Below are 26,164 nucleotides of genomic sequence, written 5' to 3' on the forward strand. Positions count from 1 at the left end.
GTTATATTTTCGCGTAATGTTTGGTTGTTTTTACTTTCAGTATTAAATTCTTGACGGACATTAATTGATTTTTTTGTAAGAGACTGATTTAAAGAATTGGTTTTAGAAATGAGAGTTGAAGATTTGTGTTCACGGTTATTTGTGGTTTGAAATTCAGATGCAGAAGATGATACGAGATTTCGTGTAATGTTTTTGGTTGAGTTCAATGATCTGAAATCTTTCAATTCTGTATCAGCCTTTGTTCTTAAGCTATTTGATGACCTGGTTGAATTGGATTTAGTGCTGACACTTCTACTTTGACTCGTTGCACTAATATTTTGCATTGATGATTTGGATTCAAAAGAGGAACGAACAATCTTTGTACTTTCAGATCTCATAACTTTAGATTTATTAGATGACGTATATGATTTAGATATTGTAGATGTATTTGAGCGTAAAGAAGAACTGCGTGTAACACCAATAGTTTCAGGTTTAATAATTTCATTTGATTTGGTATCTTTCTTCATAAATACATTATTAAAACTACCTAAATCTTTTGTTTTCTTCAAAGAACTGAACCCTGATTTTGTGATATCTGTTCTTCTAATTCCATACGATTTTTTACTTACATTCTCTTCATTTGAACTACTTGAAATAACTTCAAATTTATTAGACACGTTATTTGAATTATTTGGAGGCGCACCATGATCAGTTTTAGATTTGGTACCCATGGAGAAATTCTCACGAATATCAATATTTTTCAATTTATGATATTTTAAACTATTTTCAATACCTTGTTTACTTAATTCAATGTTATCAAAACTAGTATCTTGCACTAAACTAACATTCTCACAATTTGATGTATTATCGACATCCTCAGATTCGTTCAAACTGTGATCAAATTCAAAATGACCTAAAGTTGTAGATGTCACATTCATAAATTCACACAAACTTTCACTTAATTCAAAATTAGACTTTTCAATAGAAGAATCTTTAAATTCATTTGAAGATTTATAACTACCAATTGACGTTAAAGTATCAATTTCCAAATTATCAAAACGATTTGACCCAGGACAACTAATTTCATCATTAATTACAACAGAAGTATCCTCATTCTGATTAGTATGTATATGAGTTGAAACATAAACATTGTTATCAGTCAAAATATGAACTGATGCGTTTGTTATTTCTGAAATAGTATCAAAAACAACATCGGATTTTACGGATTCTTTTGAAACCGATTTAGTTAAACTCGTTTTATCACTAGAAGGTTTGTCAGTATCTTTTTCAAATTTATCGGATATTATTGATTCTAATGAGTCAGATTTAATTAAATCAGTTTTATCCCCCGTATGTTTTCCTGTTATTGTTTCATGTGAGACAGTTTCCTTACTTTCAATTTGTGTTGCTAATAGTTTTTGAGTATCACCAATGACGGAATCAGATTTTTCACTTATTATTTTGTCTATTTTTGTACCGTCTTTTATAACAGCGGATAATTCTTTATCGTTTTTATCGGATTTTACGGATTCCAAAGAATCGGATTTAGATAAGCTTGTCTTATCACTCGTTGGTTTATCAGTATGTTTTTCGAACGTAGTAATTTCATGTTTGTCTTTATCACTAATAATTGATTTAATTGATTCTTTAGAGTCAGATTTAGTTACAACTGTTTTATCACTCGTTGGTTTGCCAGTAGCTATAACATGTTTGGTAATTCCTTCTTTGTCACTTATCGTTGATTTAACTGATTCTGTCGAGTCAGATTTAATTAGATCAGTTTTTTCCCCTAAATGTTTTTCTGTTTTTGTTTCATGTGTGACAGTTTCCTTACTTTCGGTATGTGTTGTTATAAGTTTTTTAGTATCACCAACGATGGAATCAGTTGTTTCAGTTAGAATTTTATCCATTTTGGATGAATCTTTATCACTTTTATCGGATTTTACGGATTCTTTTGAGACCGATTTGGTTAAACACGTTTTATCACTACTTGGTTTGTCTGTATCATTTTCACTTTTATCGGATATTATTGATTCTAATGAGTCAGATTTAATTAAATCAGTTTTATCCCCCGTATGTTTTCCTGTTATTGTTTCATGTGAGACAGTTTCCTTACTTTCAATTTGTGTTGCTAATAGTTTTTGAGTATCACCAATGACGGAATCAGATTTTTCACTTATTATTTTGTCTATTTTTGTACCGTCTTTTATAACAGCGGATAATTCTTTATCGTTTTTATCGGATTTTACGGATTCCAAAGAATCGGATTTAGATAAGCTTGTCTTATCACTCGTTGGTTTATCAGTATGTGTTTCGAATGTAGTAATTTCATGTTTGTCTTTATCACTAATAATTGATTTAATTGATTCTTTAGAGTCAGATTTAGTTACAACTGTTTTATCACTCGTTGGTTTGCCAGTAGCTATAACATGTTTGGTAATTCCTACTTTGTCACTTATCGTTGATTTAACTGATTCTGTCGAGTCAGATTTAATTAGATCAGTTTTTTCCCCTAAATGTTTTTCTGTTTTTGTTTCATGTGTGACAGTTTCCTTACTTTCGGTATGTGTTGTTATAAGTTTTTTAGTATCACCAACGATGGAATCAGTTGTTTCAGTTAGAATTTTATCCATTTTGGATGAATCTTTATCACTTTTATCGGATTTTATGGATTCTTTTGAGACCGATTTGGTTAAACACGTTTTATCACTACTTGGTTTGTCTGTATCATTTTCACTTTTATCGGATATTATTGATTCTAATGAGTCAGATTTAATTAAATCAGTTTTATCCCCCGTATGTTTTCCTGTTATTGTTTCATGTGAGACAGTTTCCTTACTTTCGATTTGTGTTGCTAATAGTTTTTGAGTATCACCAATGACGGAATCAGATTTTTCACTTATTATTTTGTCTATTTTTGTACCGTCTTTTATAACAGCGGATAATTCTTTATCGTTTTTATCGGATTTTACGGATTCCACAATATCGGATTTAGATAAGCTTGTCTTATCACTCATTGGTTTATCAGTATGTTTTTCGAATGTAGTAATTTCATGTTTGTCTTTATCACTAATTATTGATTTAATTGATTCTTTAGAGTCAGATTTAGTTACAACCGTTTTATCACTCGTTGGTTTGTCAGTAGCTAAGACATGTTTGGTAATTCCTTCTTTGTCACTTATCGTTGATTTAACTGATTCTGTCAAGTCAGATTTAATTAGATCAGTTTTTTCCCCTAAATGTTTTTCTGTTATTGTTTCATGTGTGACAGTTTCCTTACTTTCGGTATGTGTTGTTATAAGTTTTTTAGTATCACCAACGATGGAATCAGTTGTTTCAGTTAGAATTTTATCCATTTTGGATGAATCATTGTCACTTTTATCGGATTTTACGGATTCTTTTGAGACCGATTTGGTTAAACACGTTTTATCACTACTTGGTTTGTCTGTATCATTTTCACTTTTATCGGATATTATTGATTCTAATGAGTCAGATTTAATTAAATCAGTTTTATCCCCCGTATGTTTTCCTGTTATTGTTTCATGTGAGACAGTTTCCTTACTTTCGATTTGTGTTGCTAATAGTTTTTGAGTATCACCAATGACGGAATCAGATTTTTCACTTATTATTTTGTCTATTTTTGTACCGTCTTTTATAACAGCGGATAATTCTTTATCGTTTTTATCGGATTTTACGGATTCCACAATATCGGATTTAGATAAGCTTGTCTTATCACTCATTGGTTTATCAGTATGTTTTTCGAATGTAGTAATTTCATGTTTGTCTTTATCACTAATTATTGATTTAATTGATTCTTTAGAGTCAGATTTAGTTACAACCGTTTTATCACTCGTTGGTTTGTCAGTAGCTAAGACATGTTTGGTAATTCCTTCTTTGTCACTTATCGTTGATTTAACTGATTCTGTCGAGTCAGATTTAATTAGATCAGTTTTTTCCCCTAAATGTTTTTCTGTTATTGTTTCATGTGTGACAGTTTCCTTACTTTCGGTATGTGTTGTTATAAGTTTTTTAGTATCACCAACGATGGAATCAGTTGTTTCAGTTAGAATTTTATCCATTTTGGATGAATCATTGTCACTTTTATCGGATTTTACGGATTCTTTTGAGACCGATTTGGTTAAACACGTTTTATCACTACTTGGTTTGTCTGTATCATTTTCACTTTTATCGGATATTATTGATTCTAATGAGTCAGATTTAATTAAATCAGTTTTATCCCCCGTATGTTTTCCTGTTATTGTTTCATGTGAGACAGTTTCCTTACTTTCAATTTGTGTTGCTAATAGTTTTTGAGTATCACCAATGACGGAATCAGATTTTTCACTTATTATTTTGTCTATTTTTGTACCGTCTTTTATAACAGCGGATAATTCTTTATCGTTTTTATCGGATTTTACGGATTCCACAATATCGGATTTAGATAAGCTAGTCTTATCACTCGTTGGTTTATCAGTATGTTTTTCGAATGTAGTAATTTCATGTTTGTCTTTATCACTAATTATTGATTTAATTGATTCTTTAGAGTCAAATTTAGTTACAACCGTTTTATCACTCGTTGGTTTGTCAGTAGCTATAACATGTTTGGTAATTCCTTCTTTGTCACTTATCGTTGATTTAACTGATTCTGTCGAGTCAGATTTAATTAGATCAGTTTTTTCCCCTAAATGTTTTTCTGTTATTGTTTCATGTGTGACAGTTTCCTTACTTTCGGTATGTGTTGTTATAAGTATTTTAGTATCACCAACGATGGAATCAGTTGTTTCAGTTAGAATTTTATCCATTTTGGATGAATCTTTATCACTTTTATCGGATTTTACGGATTCTTTTGAGACCGATTTGGTTAAACACGTTTTATCCCTACTTGGTTTGTCTGTATCATTTTCACTTTTATCGGATATTATTGATTCTAATGAGTCAGATTTAATTAAATCAGTTTTATCCCCCGTATGTTTTCCTGTTATTGTTTCATGTGAGACAGTTTCCTTACTTTCGATTTGTGTTGCTAATAGTTTTTGAGTATCACCAATGACGGAATCAGATTTTTCACTTATTATTTTGTCTATTTTTGTACCGTCTTTTATAACAGCGGATAATTCTTTATCGTTTTTATCGGATTTTACGGATTCCACAATATCGGATTTAGATAAGCTTGTCTTATCACTCATTGGTTTATCAGTATGTTTTTCGAATGTAGTAATTTCATGTTTGTCTTTATCACTAATAATTGATTTAATTGATTCTTTCGAGTCAGATTTAGTTACAACTGTTTTATCACTCGTTGGTTTGTCAGTAGCTATAACATGTTTGGTAATTCCTACTTTGTCACTTATTGTTGATTTAACTGATTCTGTCGAGTCAGATTTAATTAGATCAGTTTTTTCCCCTAAATGTTTTTCTGTTTTTGTTTCATGTGTGACAGTTTCCTTACTTTCGGTATGTGTTGTTATAAGTTTTTTAGTATCACCAACGATGGAATCAGTTGTTTCAGTTAGAATTTTCTCCATTTTGGATGAATCTTTATCACTTTTATCGGATTTTACGGATTCTTTTGAGACCGATTTGGTTAAACACGTTTTATCACTACTTGGTTTGTCTGTATCATTTTCACTTTTATCGGATATTATTGATTCTAATGAGTCAGATTTAATTAAATCAGTATTATCCCCCGTATGTTTTCCTGTTATTGTTTCATGTGAGACAGTTTCCTTACTTTCGATTTGTGTTGCTAATAGTTTTTGAGTATCACCAATGACGGAAACAGATTTTTCACTTATTATTTTGTCCATTTTTGTACCGTCTTTTATAACAGCGGATAATTCTTTATCGTTTTTATCGGATTTTACGGATTCCACAATATCGGATTTAGATAAGCTTGTCTTATCACTCGTTGGTTTATCAGTATGTTTTTCGAATGTAGTAATTTCATGTTTGTCTTTATCACTAATTATTGATTTAATTGATTCTTTAGAGTCAGATTTAGTTACAACCGTTTTATCTCTCGTTGGTTTGTCAGTAGCTAGAACATGTTTAGTAATTCCTACTTTGTCACTTATCGTTGATTTAACTGATTCTGTCGAGTCAGATTTAATTAGATCAGTTTTTTCCCCTAAATGTTTTTCTGTTTTTGTTTCATGTGTGACAGTTTCCTTACTTTCGGTATGTGTTGTTATAAGTTTTTTAGTATCACCAACGATGGAATCAGTTGTTTCAGTTAGAATTTTCTCCAATTTGGATGAATCTTTATCACTTTTATCGGATTTTACGGATTCTTTTGAGACCGATTTAGTTAAACACGTATTATCCCTACTTGGTTTGTCTGTATCATTTTCACTTTTATCGGATATTATTGATTCTAATGAGTCAGATTTAATTAAATCAGTATGATCCCCCGTATGTTTTCCTGTTATTGTTTCATGTGAGACAGTTTCCTTACTTTCGATTTGTGTTGCTAATAGTTTTTGAGTATCACCAATGACGGAATCAGATTTTTCACTTATTATTTTGTCTATTTTTGTACCGTCTTTTATAACTGCGGATAATTCTTTATCGTTTTTATCGGATTTTACGGATTCCACAATATCGGATTTAGATAAGCTTGTCTTATCACTCGTTGGTTTATCAGTATGTTTTTCGAATGTAGTAATTTCATGTTTGTCTTTATCACTAATTATTGATTTAATTGATTCTTTAGAGTCAGATTTAGTTACAACCGTTTTATCACTCGTTGGTTTGTCAGTATCTAGAACATGTTTAGTAATTCCTACTTTGTCACTTATCGTTGATTTAACTGATTCTGTCGAGTCAGATTTAATTAGATCAGTTTTTTCCCCTAAATGTTTTTCTGTTATTGTTTCATGTGTGACAGTTTCCTTACTTTCGGTATGTGTTGTTATAAGTTTTTTAGTATCACCAACGATGGAATCAGTTGTTTCAGTTAGAATTTTATCCATTTTGGATGAATCTTTATCACTTTTATCGGATTTTACGGATTCTTTTGAGACCGATTTGGTTAAACACGTTTTATCACTACTTGGTTTGTCTGTATCATTTTCACTTTTATCGGATATTATTGATTCTAATGAGTCAGATTTAATTAAATTAGTTTTATCCCCCGTATGTTTTCCTGTTATTGTTTCATGTGAGACAGTATCCTTACTTTCGATTTGTGTTGCTAATAGTTTTTGAGTATCACCAATGACGGAATCAGATTTTTCACTTATTATTTTGTCCATTTTTGTACCGTCTTTTATAACAGCGGATAATTCTTTATCGTTTTTATCGGATTTTACGGATTCCAAAGAATCGGATTTAGATAAGCTTGTCTTATCACTCGTTGGTTTATCAGCATGTTTTTCGAATGTAGTAATTTCATGTTTGTCTTTATCACTAATTATTGATTTAATTGATTCTTTAGAGTCAGATTTAGTTACAACCGTTTTATCACTCGTTGGTTTGTCAGTAGCTATAACATGTTTGGTAATTCCTTCTTTGTCACTTATCGTTGATTTAACTGATTCTGTCGAGTCAGATTTAATTAGATCAGTTTTTTGCCCTAAATGTTTTTCTGTTATTGTTTCATGTGTGACAGTTACCTTACTTTCGGTATGTGTTGTTATAAGTTTTTTAGTATCACCAACGATGGAATCAGTTCTTTCAGTTAGAATTTTATCCATTTTGGATGAATCATTATCACTTTTATCGGATATTACGGATTCTTTTGAGACCGATTTGGTTAAACACGTATTATCACTACTTGGTTTGTCTGTATCATTTTCACTTTTATCGGATATTATTGATTCTAATGAGTCAGATTTAATTAAATCAGTTTTATCCCCCGTATGTTTTCCTGTTATTGTTTCATGTGAGACAGTTTCCTTACTTTCGATTTGTGTTGCTAAAAGTTTTTGAGTATCACCAATGACGGAATCAGATTTTTCACTTATTATTTTGTCTATTTTTGTACCGTCTTTTATAACAGCGGATAATTCTTTATCGTTTTTATCGGATTTTACGGATTCCAAAGAATCGGATTTAGATAAGCTTGTCTTATCACTCGTTGGTTTATCAGTATGTTTTTCGAATGTAGTAATTTCATGTTTGTCTTTATCACTAATTATTGATTTAATTGATTCTTTAGAGTCAGATTTAGTTACAACTGTTTTATCACTCGTTGGTTTGTCAGTAGCTATAACATGTTTGGTAATTTCTACTTTGTCACTTATCGTTGATTTAACTGATTCTGTCGAGTCAGATTTAATTAGATCAGTTTTTTCCCCTAAATGTTTTTCTGTTTTTGTTTCATGTGTGACAGTTTCCTTACTTTCGGTATGTGTTGTTATAAGTTTTTTAGTATCACCAACGATAGAATCAGTTGTTTCAGTTAGAATTTTATCCATTTTGGTTGAATCTTTATCACTTTTATCGGATTTTACGGATTCTTTTGAGACCGATTTGGTTAAACACGTTTTATCACTACTTGGTTTGTCTGTATCATTTTCACTTTTATCGGATATTATTGATTCTAATGAGTCAGATTTAATTAAATCAGTTTTATCCCCCGTATGTTTTCCTGTTATTGTTTCATGTGAGACAGTTTCCTTACTTTCGATTTGTGTTGCTAAAAGTTTTTGAGTATCACCAATGACGGAATCAGATTTTTCACTTATTATTTTGTCTATTTTTGTACCGTCTTTTATAACAGCGGATAATTCTTTATCGTTTTTATCGGATTTTACGGATTCCAAAGAATCGGATTTAGATAAGCTTGTCTTATCACTCGTTGGTTTATCAGTATGTTTTTCGAATGTAGTAATTTCATGTTTGTCTTTATCACTAATTATTGATTTAATTGATTCTTTAGAGTCAGATTTAGTTACAACCGTTTTATCTCTCGTTGGTTTGTCAGTAGCTAGAACATGTTTAGTAATTCCTACTTTGTCACTTATCGTTGATTTAACTGATTCTGTCGAGTCAGATTTAATTAGATCAGTTTTTTCCCCTAAATGTTTTTCTGTTTTTGTTTCATGTGTGACAGTTTCCTTACTTTCGGTATGTGTTGTTATAAGTTTTTTAGTATCACCAACGATGGAATCAGTTGTTTCAGTTAGAATTTTCTCCAATTTGGATGAATCTTTATCACTTTTATCGGATTTTACGGATTCTTTTGAGACCGATTTAGTTAAACACGTATTATCCCTACTTGGTTTGTCTGTATCATTTTCACTTTTATCGGATATTATTGATTCTAATGAGTCAGATTTAATTAAATCAGTATGATCCCCCGTATGTTTTCCTGTTATTGTTTCATGTGAGACAGTTTCCTTACTTTCGATTTGTGTTGCTAATAGTTTTTGAGTATCACCAATGACGGAATCAGATTTTTCACTTATTATTTTGTCTATTTTTGTACCGTCTTTTAAAACAGTGGATAATTCTTTATCGTTTTTATCGGATTTTACGGATTCCACAATATCGGATTTAGATAAGCTTGTCTTATCACTCGTTGGTTTATCAGTATGTTTTTCGAATGTAGTAATTTCATGTTTGTCTTTATCACTAATTATTGATTTAATTGATTCTTTAGAGTCAGATTTAGTTACAACCGTTTTATCTCTCGTTGGTTTGTCAGTAGCTAGAACATGTTTAGTAATTCCTACTTTGTCACTTATCGTTGATTTAACTGATTCTGTCGAGTCAGATTTAATTAGATCAGTTTTTTCCCCTAAATGTTTTTCTGTTATTGTTTCATGTGTGACAGTTTCCTTACTTTCGGTATGTGTTGTTATAAGTTTTTTAGTATCACCAACGATAGAATCAGTTGTTTCAGTTAGAATTTTATCCATTTTGGTTGAATCTTTATCACTTTTATCGGATTTTACGGATTCTTTTGAGACCGATTTAGTTAAACACGTTTTATCCCTACTTGGTTTGTCTGTATCATTTTCACTTTTATCGGATATTATTGATTCTAATGAGTCAGATTTAATTAAATCAGTTTTATCCCCCGTATGTTTTCCTGTTATTGTTTCATGTGAGACAGTTTCCTTACTTTCGATTTGTGTTGCTAAAAGTTTTTGAGTATCACCAATGACGGAATCAGATTTTTCACTTATTATTTTGTCTATTTTTGTACCGTCTTTTATAACAGCGGATAATTCTTTATCGTTTTTATCGGATTTTACGGATTCCACAATATCGGATTTAGATAAGCTTGTCTTATCACTCGTTGGTTTATCAGTATGTTTTTCGAATGTAGTAATTTCATGTTTGTCTTTATCACTAATTATTGATTTAATTGATTCTTTAGAGTCAGATTTAGTTACAACTGTTTTATCACTCGTTGGTTTGTCAGTAGCTATAACATGTTTGGTAATTCCTACTTTGTCACTTATCGTTGATTTAACTGATTCTGTCGAGTCAGATTTAATTAGATCAGTTTTTTCCCCTAAATGTTTTTCTGTTTTTGTTTCATGTGTGACAGTTTCCTTACTTTCGGTAAGTGTTGTTATAAGTTTTTTAGTATCACCAACGATAGAATCAGTTGTTTCAGTTAGAATTTTATCCATTTTGGTTGAATCTTTATCACTTTTATCGGATTTTACGGATTCTTTTGAGACCGATTTGGTTATACACGTTTTATCACTACTTGGTTTGTCTGTATCATTTTCACTTTTATCGGATATTATTGATTCTAATGAGTCAGATTTAATTAAATCAGTTTTATCCCCCGTATGTTTTCCTGTTATTGTTTCATGTGAGACAGTTTCCTTACTTTCGATTTGTGTTGCTAAAAGTTTTTGAGTATCACCAATGACGGAATCAGATTTTTCACTTATTATTTTGTCTATTTTTGTACCGTCTTTTATAACAGCGGATAATTCTTTATCGTTTTTATCGGATTTTACGGATTCCAAAGAATCGGATTTAGATAAGCTTGTCTTATCACTCGTTGGTTTATCAGTATGTTTTTCGAATGTAGTAATTTCATGTTTGTCTTTATCACTAATTATTGATTTAATTGATTCTTTAGAGTCAGATTTAGTTACAACTGTTTTATCACTCGTTGGTTTGTCAGTAGCTATAACATGTTTGGTAATTTCTACTTTGTCACTTATCGTTGATTTAACTGATTCTGTCGAGTCAGATTTAATTAGATCAGTTTTTTCCCCTAAATGTTTTTCTGTTTTTGTTTCATGTGTGACAGTTTCCTTACTTTCGGTATGTGTTGTTATAAGTTTTTTAGTATCACCAACGATAGAATCAGTTGTTTCAGTTAGAATTTTATCCATTTTGGTTGAATCTTTATCACTTTTATCGGATTTTACGGATTCTTTTGAGACCGATTTGGTTAAACACGTTTTATCACTACTTGGTTTGTCTGTATCATTTTCACTTTTATCGGATATTATTGATTCTAATGAGTCAGATTTAATTAAATCAGTTTTATCCCCCGTATGTTTTCCTGTTATTGTTTCATGTGAGACAGTTTCCTTACTTTCGATTTGTGTTGCTAAAAGTTTTTGAGTATCACCAATGACGGAATCAGATTTTTCACTTATTATTTTGTCTATTTTTGTACCGTCTTTTATAACAGCGGATAATTCTTTATCGTTTTTATCGGATTTTACGGATTCCAAAGAATCGGATTTAGATAAGCTTGTCTTATCACTCGTTGGTTTATCAGTATGTTTTTCGAATGTAGTAATTTCATGTTTGTCTTTATCACTAATTATTGATTTAATTGATTCTTTAGAGTCAGATTTAGTTACAACTGTTTTATCACTCGTTGGTTTGTCAGTAGCTATAACATGTTTGGTAATTCCTACTTTGTCACTTATCGTTGATTTAACTGATTCTGTCGAGTCAGATTTAATTAGATCAGTTTTTTCCCCTAAATGTTTTTCTGTTTTTGTTTCATGTGTGACAGTTTCCTTACTTTCGGTATGTGTTGTTATAAGTTTTTTAGTATCACCAACGATAGAATCAGTTGTTTCAGTTAGAATTTTATCCATTTTGGTTGAATCTTTATCACTTTTATCGGATTTTACGGATTCTTTTGAGACCGATTTGGTTAAACACGTTTTATCACTACTTGGTTTGTCTGTATCATTTTCACTTTTATCGGATATTATTGATTCTAATGAGTCAGATTTAATTAAATCAGTTTTATCCCCCGTATGTTTTCCTGTTATTGTTTCATGTGAGACAGTTTCCTTACTTTCGATTTGTGTTGCTAAAAGTTTTTGAGTATCACCAATGACGGAATCAGATTTTTCACTTATTATTTTGTCTATTTTTGTACCGTCTTTTATAACAGCGGATAATTCTTTATCGTTTTTATCGGATTTTACGGATTCCAAAGAATCGGATTTAGATAAGCTTGTCTTATCACTCGTTGGTTTATCAGTATGTTTTTCGAATGTAGTAATTTCATGTTTGTCTTTATCACTAATTATTGATTTAATTGATTCATTAGAGTCAGATTTAGTTACAACTGTTTTATCACTCGTTGGTTTGTCAGTATGTTTTTCGAATGTAGTAATTTCATGTTTGTCTTTATCACTTATAATTGATTTAATTGATTCTTTAGAGTCAGATTTAGTTACAACTGTTTTATCACTCGTTGGTTTGTCAGTAGCTATAACATGTTTGGTAATTCCTACTTTGTCACTTATCGTTGATTTAACTGATTCTGTCGAGTCAGATTTAATTAGATCAGTTTTTTCCCCTAAATGTTTTTCTGTTTTTGTTTCATGTGTGACAGTTTCCTTACTTTCGGTATGTGTTGTTATAAGTTTTTTAGTATCACCAACGATAGAATCAGTTGTTTCAGTTAGAATTTTATCCATTTTGGTTGAATCTTTATCACTTTTATCGGATTTTACGGATTCTTTTGAGACCGATTTGGTTAAACACGTTTTATCACTACTTGGTTTGTCTGTATCATTTTCACTTTTATCGGATATTATTGATTCTAATGAGTCAGATTTAATTAAATCAGTTTTATCCCCCGTATGTTTTCCTGTTATTGTTTCATGTGAGACAGTTTCCTTACTTTCGATTTGTGTTGCTAAAAGTTTTTGAGTATCACCAATGACGGAATCAGATTTTTCACTTATTATTTTGTCTATTTTTGTACCGTCTTTTATAACAGCGGATAATTCTTTATCGTTTTTATCGGATTTTACGGATTCCAAAGAATCGGATTTAGATAAGCTTGTCTTATCACTCGTTGGTTTATCAGTATGTTTTTCGAATGTAGTAATTTCATGTTTGTCTTTATCACTAATTATTGATTTAATTGATTCTTTAGAGTCAGATTTAGTTACAACTGTTTTATCACTCGTTGGTTTGTCAGTAGCTATAACATGTTTGGTAATTCCTACTTTGTCACTTATCGTTGATTTAACTGATTCTGTCGAGTCAGATTTAATTAGATCAGTTTTTTCCCCTAAATATTTTTCTGTTTTTGTTTCATGTGTGACAGTTTCCTTACTTTCGGTATGTGTTGTTATAAGTTTTTTAGTATCACCAACGATAGAATCAGTTGTTTCAGTTAGAATTTTATCCATTTTGGATGAATCTTTATCACTTTTATCGGATTTTACGGATTCTTTTGAGACCGATTTGGTTAAACACGTTTTATCACTACTTGGTTTGTCTGTATCATTTTCACTTTTATCGGATATTATTGATTCTAATGAGTCAGATTTAATTAAATCAGTTTTATCCCCTGTATGTTTTCCTGTTATTGTTTCATGTGAGACAGTTTCCTTACTTTCGATTTGTGTTGCTAAAAGTTTTTGAGTATCACAAATGACGGAATCAGATTTTTCACCTATTATTTTGTCTATTTTTGTACCGTCTTTTATAACAGCGGATAATTCTTTATCGTTTTTATCGGATTTTACGGATTCCAAAGAATCGGATTTAGATAAGCTTGTCTTATCACTCGTTGGTTTATCAGTATGTTTTTCGAATGTAGTAATTTCATGTTTGTCTTTATCACTAATTATTGATTTAATTGATTCATTAGAGTCAGATTTAGTTACAACTGTTCTATCACTCGTTGGTTTGTCAGTAGCTATAACATGTTTGGTAATTCCTACTTTGTCACTTATCGTTGATTTAACTGATTCTGTCGAGTCAGATTTAATTAGATCAGTTTTTTCCCCTAAATATTTTTCTGTTTTTGTTTCATTTGTGACAGTTTCCTTACTTTCGGTATGTGTTGTTATAAGTTTTTTAGTATCACCAACGATAGAATCAGTTGTTTCAGTTAGAATTTTATCCATTTTGGATGAATCTTTATCACTTTTATCGGATTTTACGGATTCTTTTGAGACCGATTTGGTTAAACACGTTTTATCACTACTTGGTTTGTCTGTATCATTTTCACTTTTATCGGATATTATTGATTCTAATGAGTCAGATTTAATTAAATCAGTTTTATCCCCCGTATGTTTTCCTGTTATTGTTTCATGTGAGACAGTTTCCTTACTTTCGATTTGTGTTGCTAAAAGTTTTTGAGTATCACCAATGACGGAATCAGATTTTTCACTTATTATTTTGTCTATTTTTGTACCGTCTTTTATAACAGCGGATAATTCTTTATCGTTTTTATCGGATTTTACGGATTCCAAAGAATCGGATTTAGATAAGCTTGTCTTATCACTCGTTGGTTTATCAGTATGTTTTTCGAATGTAGTAATTTCATGTTTGTCTTTATCACTAATTATTGATTTAATTGATTCTTTAGAGTCAGATTTAGTTACAACTGTTTTATCACTCGTTGGTTTGTCAGTAGCTATAACATGTTTGGTAATTCCTACTTTGTCACTTATCGTTGATTTAACTGATTCTGTCGAGTCAGATTTAATTAGATCAGTTTTTTCCCCTAAATATTTTTCTGTTTTTGTTTCATGTGTGACAGTTTCCTTACTTTCGGTATGTGTTGTTATAAGTTTTTTAGTATCACCAACGATAGAATCAGTTGTTTCAGTTAGAATTTTATCCATTTTGGATGAATCTTTATCACTTTTATCGGATTTTACGGATTCTTTTGAGACCGATTTGGTTAAACACGTTTTATCACTACTTGGTTTGTCTGTATCATTTTCACTTTTATCGGATATTATTGATTCTAATGAGTCAGATTTAATTAAATCAGTTTTATCCCCTGTATGTTTTCCTGTTATTGTTTCATGTGAGACAGTTTCCTTACTTTCGATTTGTGTTGCTAAAAGTTTTTGAGTATCACAAATGACGGAATCAGATTTTTCACCTATTATTTTGTCTATTTTTGTACCGTCTTTTATAACAGCGGATAATTCTTTATCGTTTTTATCGGATTTTACGGATTCCAAAGAATCGGATTTAGATAAGCTTGTCTTATCACTCGTTGGTTTATCAGTATGTTTTTCGAATGTAGTAATTTCATGTTTGTCTTTATCACTAATTATTGATTTAATTGATTCATTAGAGTCAGATTTAGTTACAACTGTTCTATCACTCGTTGGTTTGTCAGTAGCTATAACATGTTTGGTAATTCCTACTTTGTCACTTATCGTTGATTTAACTGATTCTGTCGAGTCAGATTTAATTAGATCAGTTTTTTCCCCTAAATATTTTTCTGTTTTTGTTTCATTTGTGACAGTTTCCTTACTTTCGGTATGTGTTGTTATAAGTTTTTTAGTATCACCAACGATAGAATCAGTTGTTTCAGTTAGAATTTTATCCATTTTGGATGAATCTTTATCACTTTTATCGGATTTTACGGATTCTTTTGAGACCGATTTGGTTAAACACGTTTTATCACTACTTGGTTTGTCTGTATCATTTTCACTTTTATCGGATATTATTGATTCTAATGAGTCAGATTTAATTAAATCAGTTTTATCCCCCGTATGTTTTCCTGTTATTGTTTCATGTGAGACAGTTTCCTTACTTTCGATTTGTGTTGCTAAAAGTTTTTGAGTATCACCAATGACGGAATCAGATTTTTCACTTATTATTTTGTCTATTTTTGTACCGTCTTTTATAACAGCGGATAATTCTTTATCGTTTTTATCGGATTTTACGGATTCCAAAGAATCGGATTTAGATAAGCTTGTCTTATCACTCGTTGGTTTATCAGTATGTTTTTCGAATGTAGTAATTTCATGTTTGTCTTTATCACTAATTATTGATTTAATTGATTCTTTAGAGTCAGATTTAGTTACAACTGTTTTATCACTCGTTGGTTTGTCAGTAGCTATAACATGTTTGGTAATTCCTACTTTGTCACTTATCGTTGATTTAACTGATTCTGTCGAGTCAGATTTAATTAGATCAGTTTTTTCCCCTAAATATTTTTCTGTTTTTGTTTCATGTGTGACAGTTTCCTTACTTTCGGTATGTGTTGTTATAAGTTTTTTAGTATCACCAACGATAGAATCAGTTGTTTCAGTTAGAATTTTATCCATTTTGGATGAATCTTTATCACTTTTATCGGATTTTACGGATTCTTTTGAGACCGATTTGGTTAAACACGTTTTATCACTACTTGGTTTGTCTGTATCATTTTCACTTTTATCGGATATTATTGATTCTAATGAGTCAGATTTAATTAAATCAGTTTTATCCCCTGTATGTTTTCCTGTTATTGTTTCATGTGAGACAGTTTCCTTACTTTCGATTTGTGTTGCTAAAAGTTTTTGAGTATCACAAATGACGGAATCAGATTTTTCACTTATTATTTTGTCTATTTTTGTACCGTCTTTTATAACAGCGGATAATTCTTTATCGTTTTTATCGGATTTTACGGATTCCAAAGAATCGGATTTAGATAAGCTTGTCTTATCACTCGTTGGTTTATCAGTATGTTTTTCGAATGTAGTAATTTCATGTTTGTCTTTATCACTAATTATTGATTTAATTGATTCATTAGAGTCAGATTTAGTTACAACTGTTCTATCACTCGTTGGTTTGTCAGTAGCTATAACATGTTTGGTAATTCCTACTTTGTCACTTATCGTTGATTTAACTGATTCTGTCGAGTCAGATTTAATTAGATCAGTTTTTTCCCCTAAATATTTTTCTGTTTTTGTTTCATTTGTGACAGTTTCCTTACTTTCGGTATGTGTTGTTATAAGTTTTTTAGTATCACCAACGATAGAATCAGTTGTTTCAGTTAGAATTTTATCCATTTTGGATGAATCTTTATCACTTTTATCGGATTTTACGGATTCTTTTGAGACCGATTTGGTTAAACACGTTTTATCACTACTTGGTTTGTCTGTATCATTTTCACTTTTATCGGATATTATTGATTCTAATGAGTCAGATTTAATTAAATCAGTTTTATCCCCCGTATGTTTTCCTGTTATTGTTTCATGTGAGACAGTTTCCTTACTTTCGATTTGTGTTGCTAAAAGTTTTTGAGTATCACCAATGAATGAATCAGATTTTTCACTTATTATTTTGTCTATTTTTGTACTGTCTTTTATAACAGCGGATAATTCTTTATCGTTTTTATCGGATTTTACGGATTCCAAAGAATCGGATTTAGATAAGCTTGTCTTATCACTCGTTGGTTTATCAGTATGTTTTTCGAATGTAGTAATTTCATGTTTGTCTTTATCACTAATTATTGATTTAATTGATTCATTAGAGTCAGATTTAGTTACAACTGTTTTATCACTCGTTGGTTTGTCAGTATGTTTTTCGAATGTAGTAATTTCATGTTTGTCTTTATCACTTATTATTGATTTAATTGATTCTTTAGAGTCAGATTTAGTTACAACTGTTTTATCACTCGTTGGTTTGTCAGTAGCTATAACATGTTTGGTAATTCCTACTTTGTCACTTATCGTTGATTTAACTGATTCTGTCGAGTCAGATTTAATTAGATCAGTTTTTTCCCCTAAATGTTTTTCTGTTTTTGTTTCATGTGTGACAGTTTCCTTACTTTCGGTATGTGTTGTTATAAGTTTTTTAGTATCACCAACGATAGAATCAGTTGTTTCAGTTAGAATTTTATCCATTTTGGTTGAATCTTTATCACTTTTATCGGATTTTACGGATTCTTTTGAGACCGATTTGGTTAAACACGTTTTATCACTACTTGGTTTGTCTGTATCATTTTCACTTTTATCGGATATTATTGATTCTAATGAGTCAGATTTAATTAAATCAGTTTTATCCCCCGTATGTTTTCCTGTTATTGTTTCATGTGAGACAGTTTCCTTACTTTCGATTTGTGTTGCTAAAAGTTTTTGAGTATCACCAATGACGGAATCAGATTTTTCACTTATTATTTTGTCTATTTTTGTACCGTCTTTTATAACAGCGGATAATTCTTTATCGTTTTTATCGGATTTTACGGATTCCAAAGAATCGGATTTAGATAAGCTTGTCTTATCACTCGTTGGTTTATCAGTATGTTTTTCGAATGTAGTAATTTCATGTTTGTCTTTATCACTAATTATTGATTTAATTGATTCTTTAGAGTCAGATTTAGTTACAACTGTTTTATCACTCGTTGGTTTGTCAGTAGCTATAACATGTTTGGTAATTCCTACTTTGTCACTTATCGTTGATTTAACTGATTCTGTCGAGTCAGATTTAATTAGATCAGTTTTTTCCCCTAAATGTTTTTCTGTTATTGTTTCATGTGTGACAGTTTCCTTACTTTCGGTATGTGTTGTTATAAGTTTGTTAGTAACATTAACGAGGGAATCAGTTGTTTCAGTTAGAATTTTATCCATTTTGGATGAATTATTATCACTTTTATCAGATTTTACGGATTCTTTTGAGACCGATTTGGTTAAACACGTTTTATCACTACTTGGTTTGTCTGTATCATTTTCACTTTTATCGGATATTATTGATTCTAATGAGTCAGATTTAATTAAATCAGTTTTATCCCCTGTATGTTTTCCTGTTATTGTTTCATGTGAGACAGTTTCCTTACTTTCGATTTGTGTTGCTAAAAGTTTTTGAGTATCACCAATGACGGAATCAGATTTTTCACTTATTATTTTGTCTATTTTTGTACCGTCTTTTATAACAGCGGATAATTCTTTATCGTTTTTATCGGATTTTACGGATTCCAAAGAATCGGATTTAGATAAGCTTGTCTTATCACTCGTTGGTTTATCAGTATGTTTTTCGAATGTAGTAATTTCATGTTTGTCTTTATCACTAATTATTGATTTAATTGATTCATTAGAGTCAGATTTAGTTACAACTGTTCTATCACTCGTTGGTTTGTCAGTAGCTATAACATGTTTGGTAATTCCTACTTTGTCACTTATCGTTGATTTAACTGATTCTGTCGAGTCAGATTTAATTAGATCAGTTTTTTCCCCTAAATGTTTTTCTGTTTTTATTTCATGTGTGACAGTTTCCTTACTTTCGGTATGTGTTGTTATAAGTTTTTTAGTATCACCAACGATAGAATCGGTTGTTTCAGTTAGAATTTTATCCATTTTGGATGAATCTTTATCACTTTTATCGGATTTTACGGATTCTATTGAGACCAATTTGGTTAAACACGTTTTATCACTACTTGGTTTGTCTGTATCATTTTCACTTTTATCGGATATTATTGATTCTAATGAGTCAGATTTAATTAAATCAGTTTTATCCCCCGTATGTTTTCCTGTTATTGTTTCATGTGAGACAGTTTCCTTACTTTCGATTTGTGTTGCTAAAAGTTTTTGATTAACACCAATGAATGAATCAGATTTTTCACTTATTATTTTGTCTATTTTTGTACTGTCTTTTATAACAGCGGATAATTCTTTATCGTTTTTATCGGATTTTACGGATTCCAAAGAATCGGATTTAGATAAGCTTGTCTTATCACTCGTTGGTTTATCAGTATGTTTTTCGAATGTAGTAATTTCATGTTTGTCTTTATCACTAATCATTGATTTAATTGATTCTTTAGAGTCAGATTTAGTTACAACTGTTTTATCACTCGTTGGTTTGTCAGTAGCTATAACATGTTTGGTAATTCCTACTTTGTCACTTATCGTTGATTTAACTGATTCTGTCGAGTCAGATTTAATTAGATCAGTTTTTTCCCCTAAATGTTTTTCTGTTTTTGTTTCATGTGTGACAGTTTCCTTACTTTCGGTATGTGTTGTTATAAGTTTTTTAGTATCACCAACGATAGAATCAGTTGTTTCAGTTAGAATTTTATCCATTTTGGTTGAATCTTTATCACTTTTATCTGATTTTACGGATTCTTTTGAGACCGATTTGGTTAAACACGTTTTATCACTACTTGGTTTGTCTGTATCATTTTCACTTTTATCGGATATTATTGATTCTAATGAGTCAGATTTAATTAAATCAGTTTTATCCCCCGTATGTTTTCCTGTTATTGTTTCATGTGAGACAGTTTCCTTACTTTCGATTTGTGTTGCTAAAAGTTTTTGAGTATCACCAATGACGGAATCAGATTTTTCAATTATTATTTTGTCTATTTTTGTACCGTCTTTTATAACAGCGGATAATTCTTTATCGTTTTTATCGGATTTTACGGATTCCAAAGAATCGGATTTAGATAAGCTTGTCTTATCACTCGTTGGTTTATCAGTATGTTTTTCGAATGTAGTAATTTCATGTTTGTCTTTATCACTAATTATTGATTTAATTGATTCTTTAGAGTCAGATTTAGTTACAACTGTTTTATCACTCGTTGGTTTGTCAGTAGCTATAACATGTTTGGTAATTCCTACTTTGTCACTTATCGTTGATTTAACTGATTCTGTCGAGTCAGATTTAATTAGATCAGTTTTTTCCCCTAAATGTTTTTCTGTTATTGTTTCATGTGTGACAGTTTCCTTACTTTCGGTATGTGTTGTTATAAGTTTTTTAGTAACATTAACGAGGGAATCAGTTGTTTCAGTTAGAATTTTATCCATTTTGGATGAATTATTATCACTTTTATCAGATTTTACGGATTCTTTTGAGACCGATTTGGTTAAACACGTTTTATCACTACTTGGTTTGTCTGTATCATTTTCACTTTTATCGGATATTATTGATTCTAATGAGTCAGATTTAATTAAATCAGTTTTATCCCCTGTATGTTTTCCTGTTATTGTTTCATGTGAGACAGTTTCCTTACTTTCGATTTGTGTTGCTAAAAGTTTTTGAGTATCACCAATGACGGAATCAGATTTTTCACTTATTATTTTGTCTATTTTTGTACCGTCTTTTATAACAGCGGATAATTCTTTATCGTTTTTATCGGATTTTACGGATTCCAAAGAATCGGATTTAGATAAGCTTGTCTTATCACTCGTTGGTTTATCAGTATGTTTTTCGAATGTAGTAATTTCATGTTTGTCTTTATCACTAATTATTGATTTAATTGATTCTTTAGAGTCAGATTTAGTTACAACTGTTTTATCACTCGTTGGTTTGTCAGTAGCTATAACATGTTTGGTAATTCCTACTTTGTCACTTATCGTTGATTTAACTGATTCTGTCGAGTCAGATTTAATTAGATCAGTTTTTTCCCCTAAATATTTTTCTGTTTTTGTTTCATTTGTGACAGTTTCCTTACTTTCGGTATGTGTTGTTATAAGTTTTTTAGTATCACCAACGATAGAATCAGTTGTTTCAGTTAGAATTTTATCCATTTTGGATGAATCTTTATCACTTTTATCGGATTTTACGGATTCTTTTGAGACCGATTTGGTTAAACACGTTTTATCACTACTTGGTTTGTCTGTATCATTTTCACTTTTATCGGATATTATTGATTCTAATGAGTCAGATTTAATTAAATCAGTTTTATCCCCCGTATGTTTTCCTGTTATTGTTTCATGTGAGACAGTTTCCTTACTTTCGATTTGTGTTGCTAAAAGTTTTTGAGTATCACCAATGAATGAATCAGATTTTTCACTTATTATTTTGTCTATTTTTGTACTGTCTTTTATAACAGCGGATAATTCTTTATCGTTTTTATCGGATTTTACGGATTCCAAAGAATCGGATTTAGATAAGCTTGTCTTATCACTCGTTGGTTTATCAGTATGTTTTTCGAATGTAGTAATTTCATGTTTGTCTTTATCACTAATTATTGATTTAATTGATTCATTAGAGTCAGATTTAGTTACAACTGTTTTATCACTCGTTGGTTTGTCAGTATGTTTTTCGAATGTAGTAATTTCATGTTTGTCTTTATCACTTATTATTGATTTAATTGATTCTTTAGAGTCAGATTTAGTTACAACTGTTTTATCACTCGTTGGTTTGTCAGTAGCTATAACATGTTTGGTAATTCCTACTTTGTCACTTATCGTTGATTTAACTGATTCTGTCGAGTCAGATTTAATTAGATCAGTTTTTTCCCCTAAATGTTTTTCTGTTTTTGTTTCATGTGTGACAGTTTCCTTACTTTCGGTATGTGTTGTTATAAGTTTTTTAGTATCACCAACGATAGAATCAGTTGTTTCAGTTAGAATTTTATCCATTTTGGTTGAATCTTTATCACTTTTATCGGATTTTACGGATTCTTTTGAGACCGATTTGGTTAAACACGTTTTATCACTACTTGGTTTGTCTGTATCATTTTCACTTTTATCGGATATTATTGATTCTAATGAGTCAGATTTAATTAAATCAGTTTTATCCCCTGTATGTTTTCCTGTTATTGTTTCATGTGAGACAGTTTCCTTACTTTCGATTTGTGTTGCTAAAAGTTTTTGAGTATCACCAATGACGGAATCAGATTTTTCACTTATTATTTTGTCTATTTTTGTACCGTCTTTTATAACAGCGGATAATTCTTTATCGTTTTTATCGGATTTTACGGATTCCAAAGAATCGGATTTAGATAAGCTTGTCTTATCACTCGTTGGTTTATCAGTATGTTTTTCGAATGTAGTAATTTCATGTTTGTCTTTATCACTAATTATTGATTTAATTGATTCATTAGAGTCAGATTTAGTTACAACTGTTCTATCACTCGTTGGTTTGTCAGTAGCTATAACATGTTTGGTAATTCCTACTTTGTCACTTATCGTTGATTTAACTGATTCTGTCGAGTCAGATTTAATTAGATCAGTTTTTTCCCCTAAATGTTTTTCTGTTTTTATTTCATGTGTGACAGTTTCCTTACTTTCGGTATGTGTTGTTATAAGTTTTTTAGTATCACCAACGATAGAATCGGTTGTTTCAGTTAGAATTTTATCCATTTTGGATGAATCTTTATCACTTTTATCGGATTTTACGGATTCTTTTGAGACCAATTTGGTTAAACACGTTTTATCACTACTTGGTTTGTCTGTATCATTTTCACTTTTATCGGATATTATTGATTCTAATGAGTCAGATTTAATTAAATCAGTTTTATCCCCCGTATGTTTTCCTGTTATTGTTTCATGTGAGACAGTTTCCTTACTTTCGATTTGTGTTGCTAAAAGTTTTTGATTAACACCAATGAATGAATCAGATTTTTCACTTATTATTTTGTCTATTTTTGTACTGTCTTTTATAACAGCGGATAATTCTTTATCGTTTTTATCGGATTTTACGGATTCCAAAGAATCGGATTTAGATAAGCTTGTCTTATCACTCGTTGGTTTATCAGTATGTTTTTCGAATGTAGTAATTTCATGTTTGTCTTTATCACTAATCATTGATTTAATTGATTCTTTAGAGTCAGATTTAGTTACAACTGTTTTATCACTCGTTGGTTTGTCAGTAGCTATAACATGTTTGGTAATTCCTACTTTGTCACTTATCGTTGATTTAACTGATTCTGTCGAGTCAGATTTAATTAGATCAGTTTTTTCCCCTAAATGTTTTTCTGTTTTTGTTTCATGTGTGACAGTTTCCTTACTTTCGGTATGTGTTGTTATAAGTTTTTTAGTATCACCAACGATAGAATCAGTTGTTTCAGTTAGAATTTTATCCATTTTGGTTGAATCTTTATCACTTTTATCTGATTTTACGGATTCTTTTGAGACCGATTTGGTTAAACACGTTTTATCACTACTTGGTTTGTCTGTATCATTTTCACTTTTATCGGATATTATTGATTCTAATGAGTCAGATTTAATTAAATCAGTTTTATCCCCCGTATGTTTTCCTGTTATTGTTTCATGTGAGACAGTTTCCTTACTTTCGATTTGTGTTGCTAAAAGTTTTTGAGTATCACCAATGACGGAATCAGATTTTTCAATTATTATTTTGTCTATTTTTGTACCGTCTTTTATAACAGCGGATAATTCTTTATCGTTTTTATCGGATTTTACGGATTCCAAAGAATCGGATTTAGATAAGCTTGTCTTATCACTCGTTGGTTTATCAGTATGTTTTTCGAATGTAGTAATTTCATGTTTGTCTTTATCACTAATTATTGATTTAATTGATTCTTTAGAGTCAGATTTAGTTACAACTGTTTTATCACTCGTTGGTTTGTCAGTAGCTATAACATGTTTGGTAATTCCTACTTTGTCACTTATCGTTGATTTAACTGATTCTGTCGAGTCAGATTTAATTAGATCAGTTTTTTCCCCTAAATGTTTTTCTGTTATTGTTTCATGTGTGACAGTTTCCTTACTTTCGGTATGTGTTGTTATAAGTTTTTTAGTAACATTAACGAGGGAATCAGTTGTTTCAGTTAGAATTTTATCCATTTTGGATGAATTATTATCACTTTTATCAGATTTTACGGATTCTTTTGAGACCGATTTGGTTAAACACGTTTTATCACTACTTGGTTTGTCTGTATCATTTTCACTTTTATCGGATATTATTGATTCTAATGAGTCAGATTTAATTAAATCAGTTTTATCCCCTGTATGTTTTCCTGTTATTGTTTCATGTGAGACAGTTTCCTTACTTTCGATTTGTGTTGCTAAAAGTTTTTGAGTATCACCAATGACGGAATCAGATTTTTCACTTATTATTTTGTCTATTTTTGTACCGTCTTTTATAACAGCGGATAATTCTTTATCGTTTTTATCGGATTTTACGGATTCCAAAGAATCGGATTTAGATAAGCTTGTCTTATCACTCGTTGGTTTATCAGTATGTTTTTCGAATGTAGTAATTTCATGTTTGTCTTTATCACTAATTATTGATTTAATTGATTCTTTAGAGTCAGATTTAGTTACAACTGTTTTATCACTCGTTGGTTTGTCAGTAGCTATAACATGTTTGGTAATTCCTACTTTGTCACTTATCGTTGATTTAACTGATTCTGTCGAGTCAGATTTAATTAGATCAGTTTTTTCCCCTAAATATTTTTCTGTTTTTGTTTCATTTGTGACAGTTTCCTTACTTTCGGTATGTGTTGTTATAAGTTTTTTAGTATCACCAACGATAGAATCAGTTGTTTCAGTTAGAATTTTATCCATTTTGGATGAATCTTTATCACTTTTATCGGATTTTACGGATTCTTTTGAGACCGATTTGGTTAAACACGTTTTATCACTACTTGGTTTGTCTGTATCATTTTCACTTTTATCGGATATTATTGATTCTAATGAGTCAGATTTAATTAAATCAGTTTTATCCCCCGTATGTTTTCCTGTTATTGTTTCATGTGAGACAGTTTCCTTACTTTCGATTTGTGTTGCTAAAAGTTTTTGAGTATCACCAATGAATGAATCAGATTTTTCACTTATTATTTTGTCTATTTTTGTACTGTCTTTTATAACAGCGGATAATTCTTTATCGTTTTTATCGGATTTTACGGATTCCAAAGAATCGGATTTAGATAAGCTTGTCTTATCACTCGTTGGTTTATCAGTATGTTTTTCGAATGTAGTAATTTCATGTTTGTCTTTATCACTAATTATTGATTTAATTGATTCATTAGAGTCAGATTTAGTTACAACTGTTTTATCACTCGTTGGTTTGTCAGTATGTTTTTCGAATGTAGTAATTTCATGTTTGTCTTTATCACTTATTATTGATTTAATTGATTCTTTAGAGTCAGATTTAGTTACAACTGTTTTATCACTCGTTGGTTTGTCAGTAGCTATAACATGTTTGGTAATTCCTACTTTGTCACTTATCGTTGATTTAACTGATTCTGTCGAGTCAGATTTAATTAGATCAGTTTTTTCCCCTAAATGTTTTTCTGTTTTTGTTTCATGTGTGACAGTTTCCTTACTTTCGGTATGTGTTGTTATAAGTTTTTTAGTATCAC

At 30.5% G+C, this 26,164-nt stretch overlaps 2 protein-coding genes across 15 annotated transcripts in view; both read right to left on the reverse strand.

The window, feature by feature from the left end:
• LOC132944446 (ankyrin-3-like) overlaps positions 1-26,164 on the reverse strand; it is a 117,764-nt gene that overhangs the window by 21,252 nt on the left and 70,348 nt on the right. The window lies entirely within an intron of this gene.
• Positions 1-26,164, reverse strand: part of LOC132944656 (uncharacterized) — a 41,689-nt gene that overhangs the window by 2,468 nt on the left and 13,057 nt on the right. The window contains exons 16-38 of the mRNA XM_061014118.1: positions 25,328-26,095; positions 23,882-25,258; positions 23,159-23,812; positions 22,436-23,089; positions 21,599-22,366; positions 20,153-21,529; positions 19,430-20,083; positions 17,984-19,360; positions 17,147-17,914; positions 16,424-17,077; positions 15,701-16,354; positions 14,978-15,631; positions 14,255-14,908; positions 13,532-14,185; positions 12,809-13,462; positions 11,972-12,739; positions 11,249-11,902; positions 9,080-11,179; positions 8,357-9,010; positions 2,573-8,287; positions 1,850-2,503; positions 1,373-1,780; positions 1-1,261 (exon numbers count right to left, since the gene is read on the reverse strand). The exon at positions 1-1,261 is cut by the window's left edge and continues 886 nt beyond it. Coding sequence (XP_060870101.1) covers positions 1-1,261; positions 1,373-1,780; positions 1,850-2,503; positions 2,573-8,287; positions 8,357-9,010; positions 9,080-11,179; positions 11,249-11,902; positions 11,972-12,739; positions 12,809-13,462; positions 13,532-14,185; positions 14,255-14,908; positions 14,978-15,631; positions 15,701-16,354; positions 16,424-17,077; positions 17,147-17,914; positions 17,984-19,360; positions 19,430-20,083; positions 20,153-21,529; positions 21,599-22,366; positions 22,436-23,089; positions 23,159-23,812; positions 23,882-25,258; positions 25,328-26,095 — 24,535 coding nt within the window. The remainder of the gene's footprint in view (positions 1,262-1,372; positions 1,781-1,849; positions 2,504-2,572; positions 8,288-8,356; positions 9,011-9,079; positions 11,180-11,248; positions 11,903-11,971; positions 12,740-12,808; positions 13,463-13,531; positions 14,186-14,254; positions 14,909-14,977; positions 15,632-15,700; positions 16,355-16,423; positions 17,078-17,146; positions 17,915-17,983; positions 19,361-19,429; positions 20,084-20,152; positions 21,530-21,598; positions 22,367-22,435; positions 23,090-23,158; positions 23,813-23,881; positions 25,259-25,327; positions 26,096-26,164) is intronic.

This window comes from Metopolophium dirhodum, chromosome 5, assembly GCF_019925205.1.
Source record: "Metopolophium dirhodum isolate CAU chromosome 5, ASM1992520v1, whole genome shotgun sequence".
NCBI lineage: Eukaryota > Metazoa > Arthropoda > Insecta > Hemiptera > Aphididae > Metopolophium > Metopolophium dirhodum.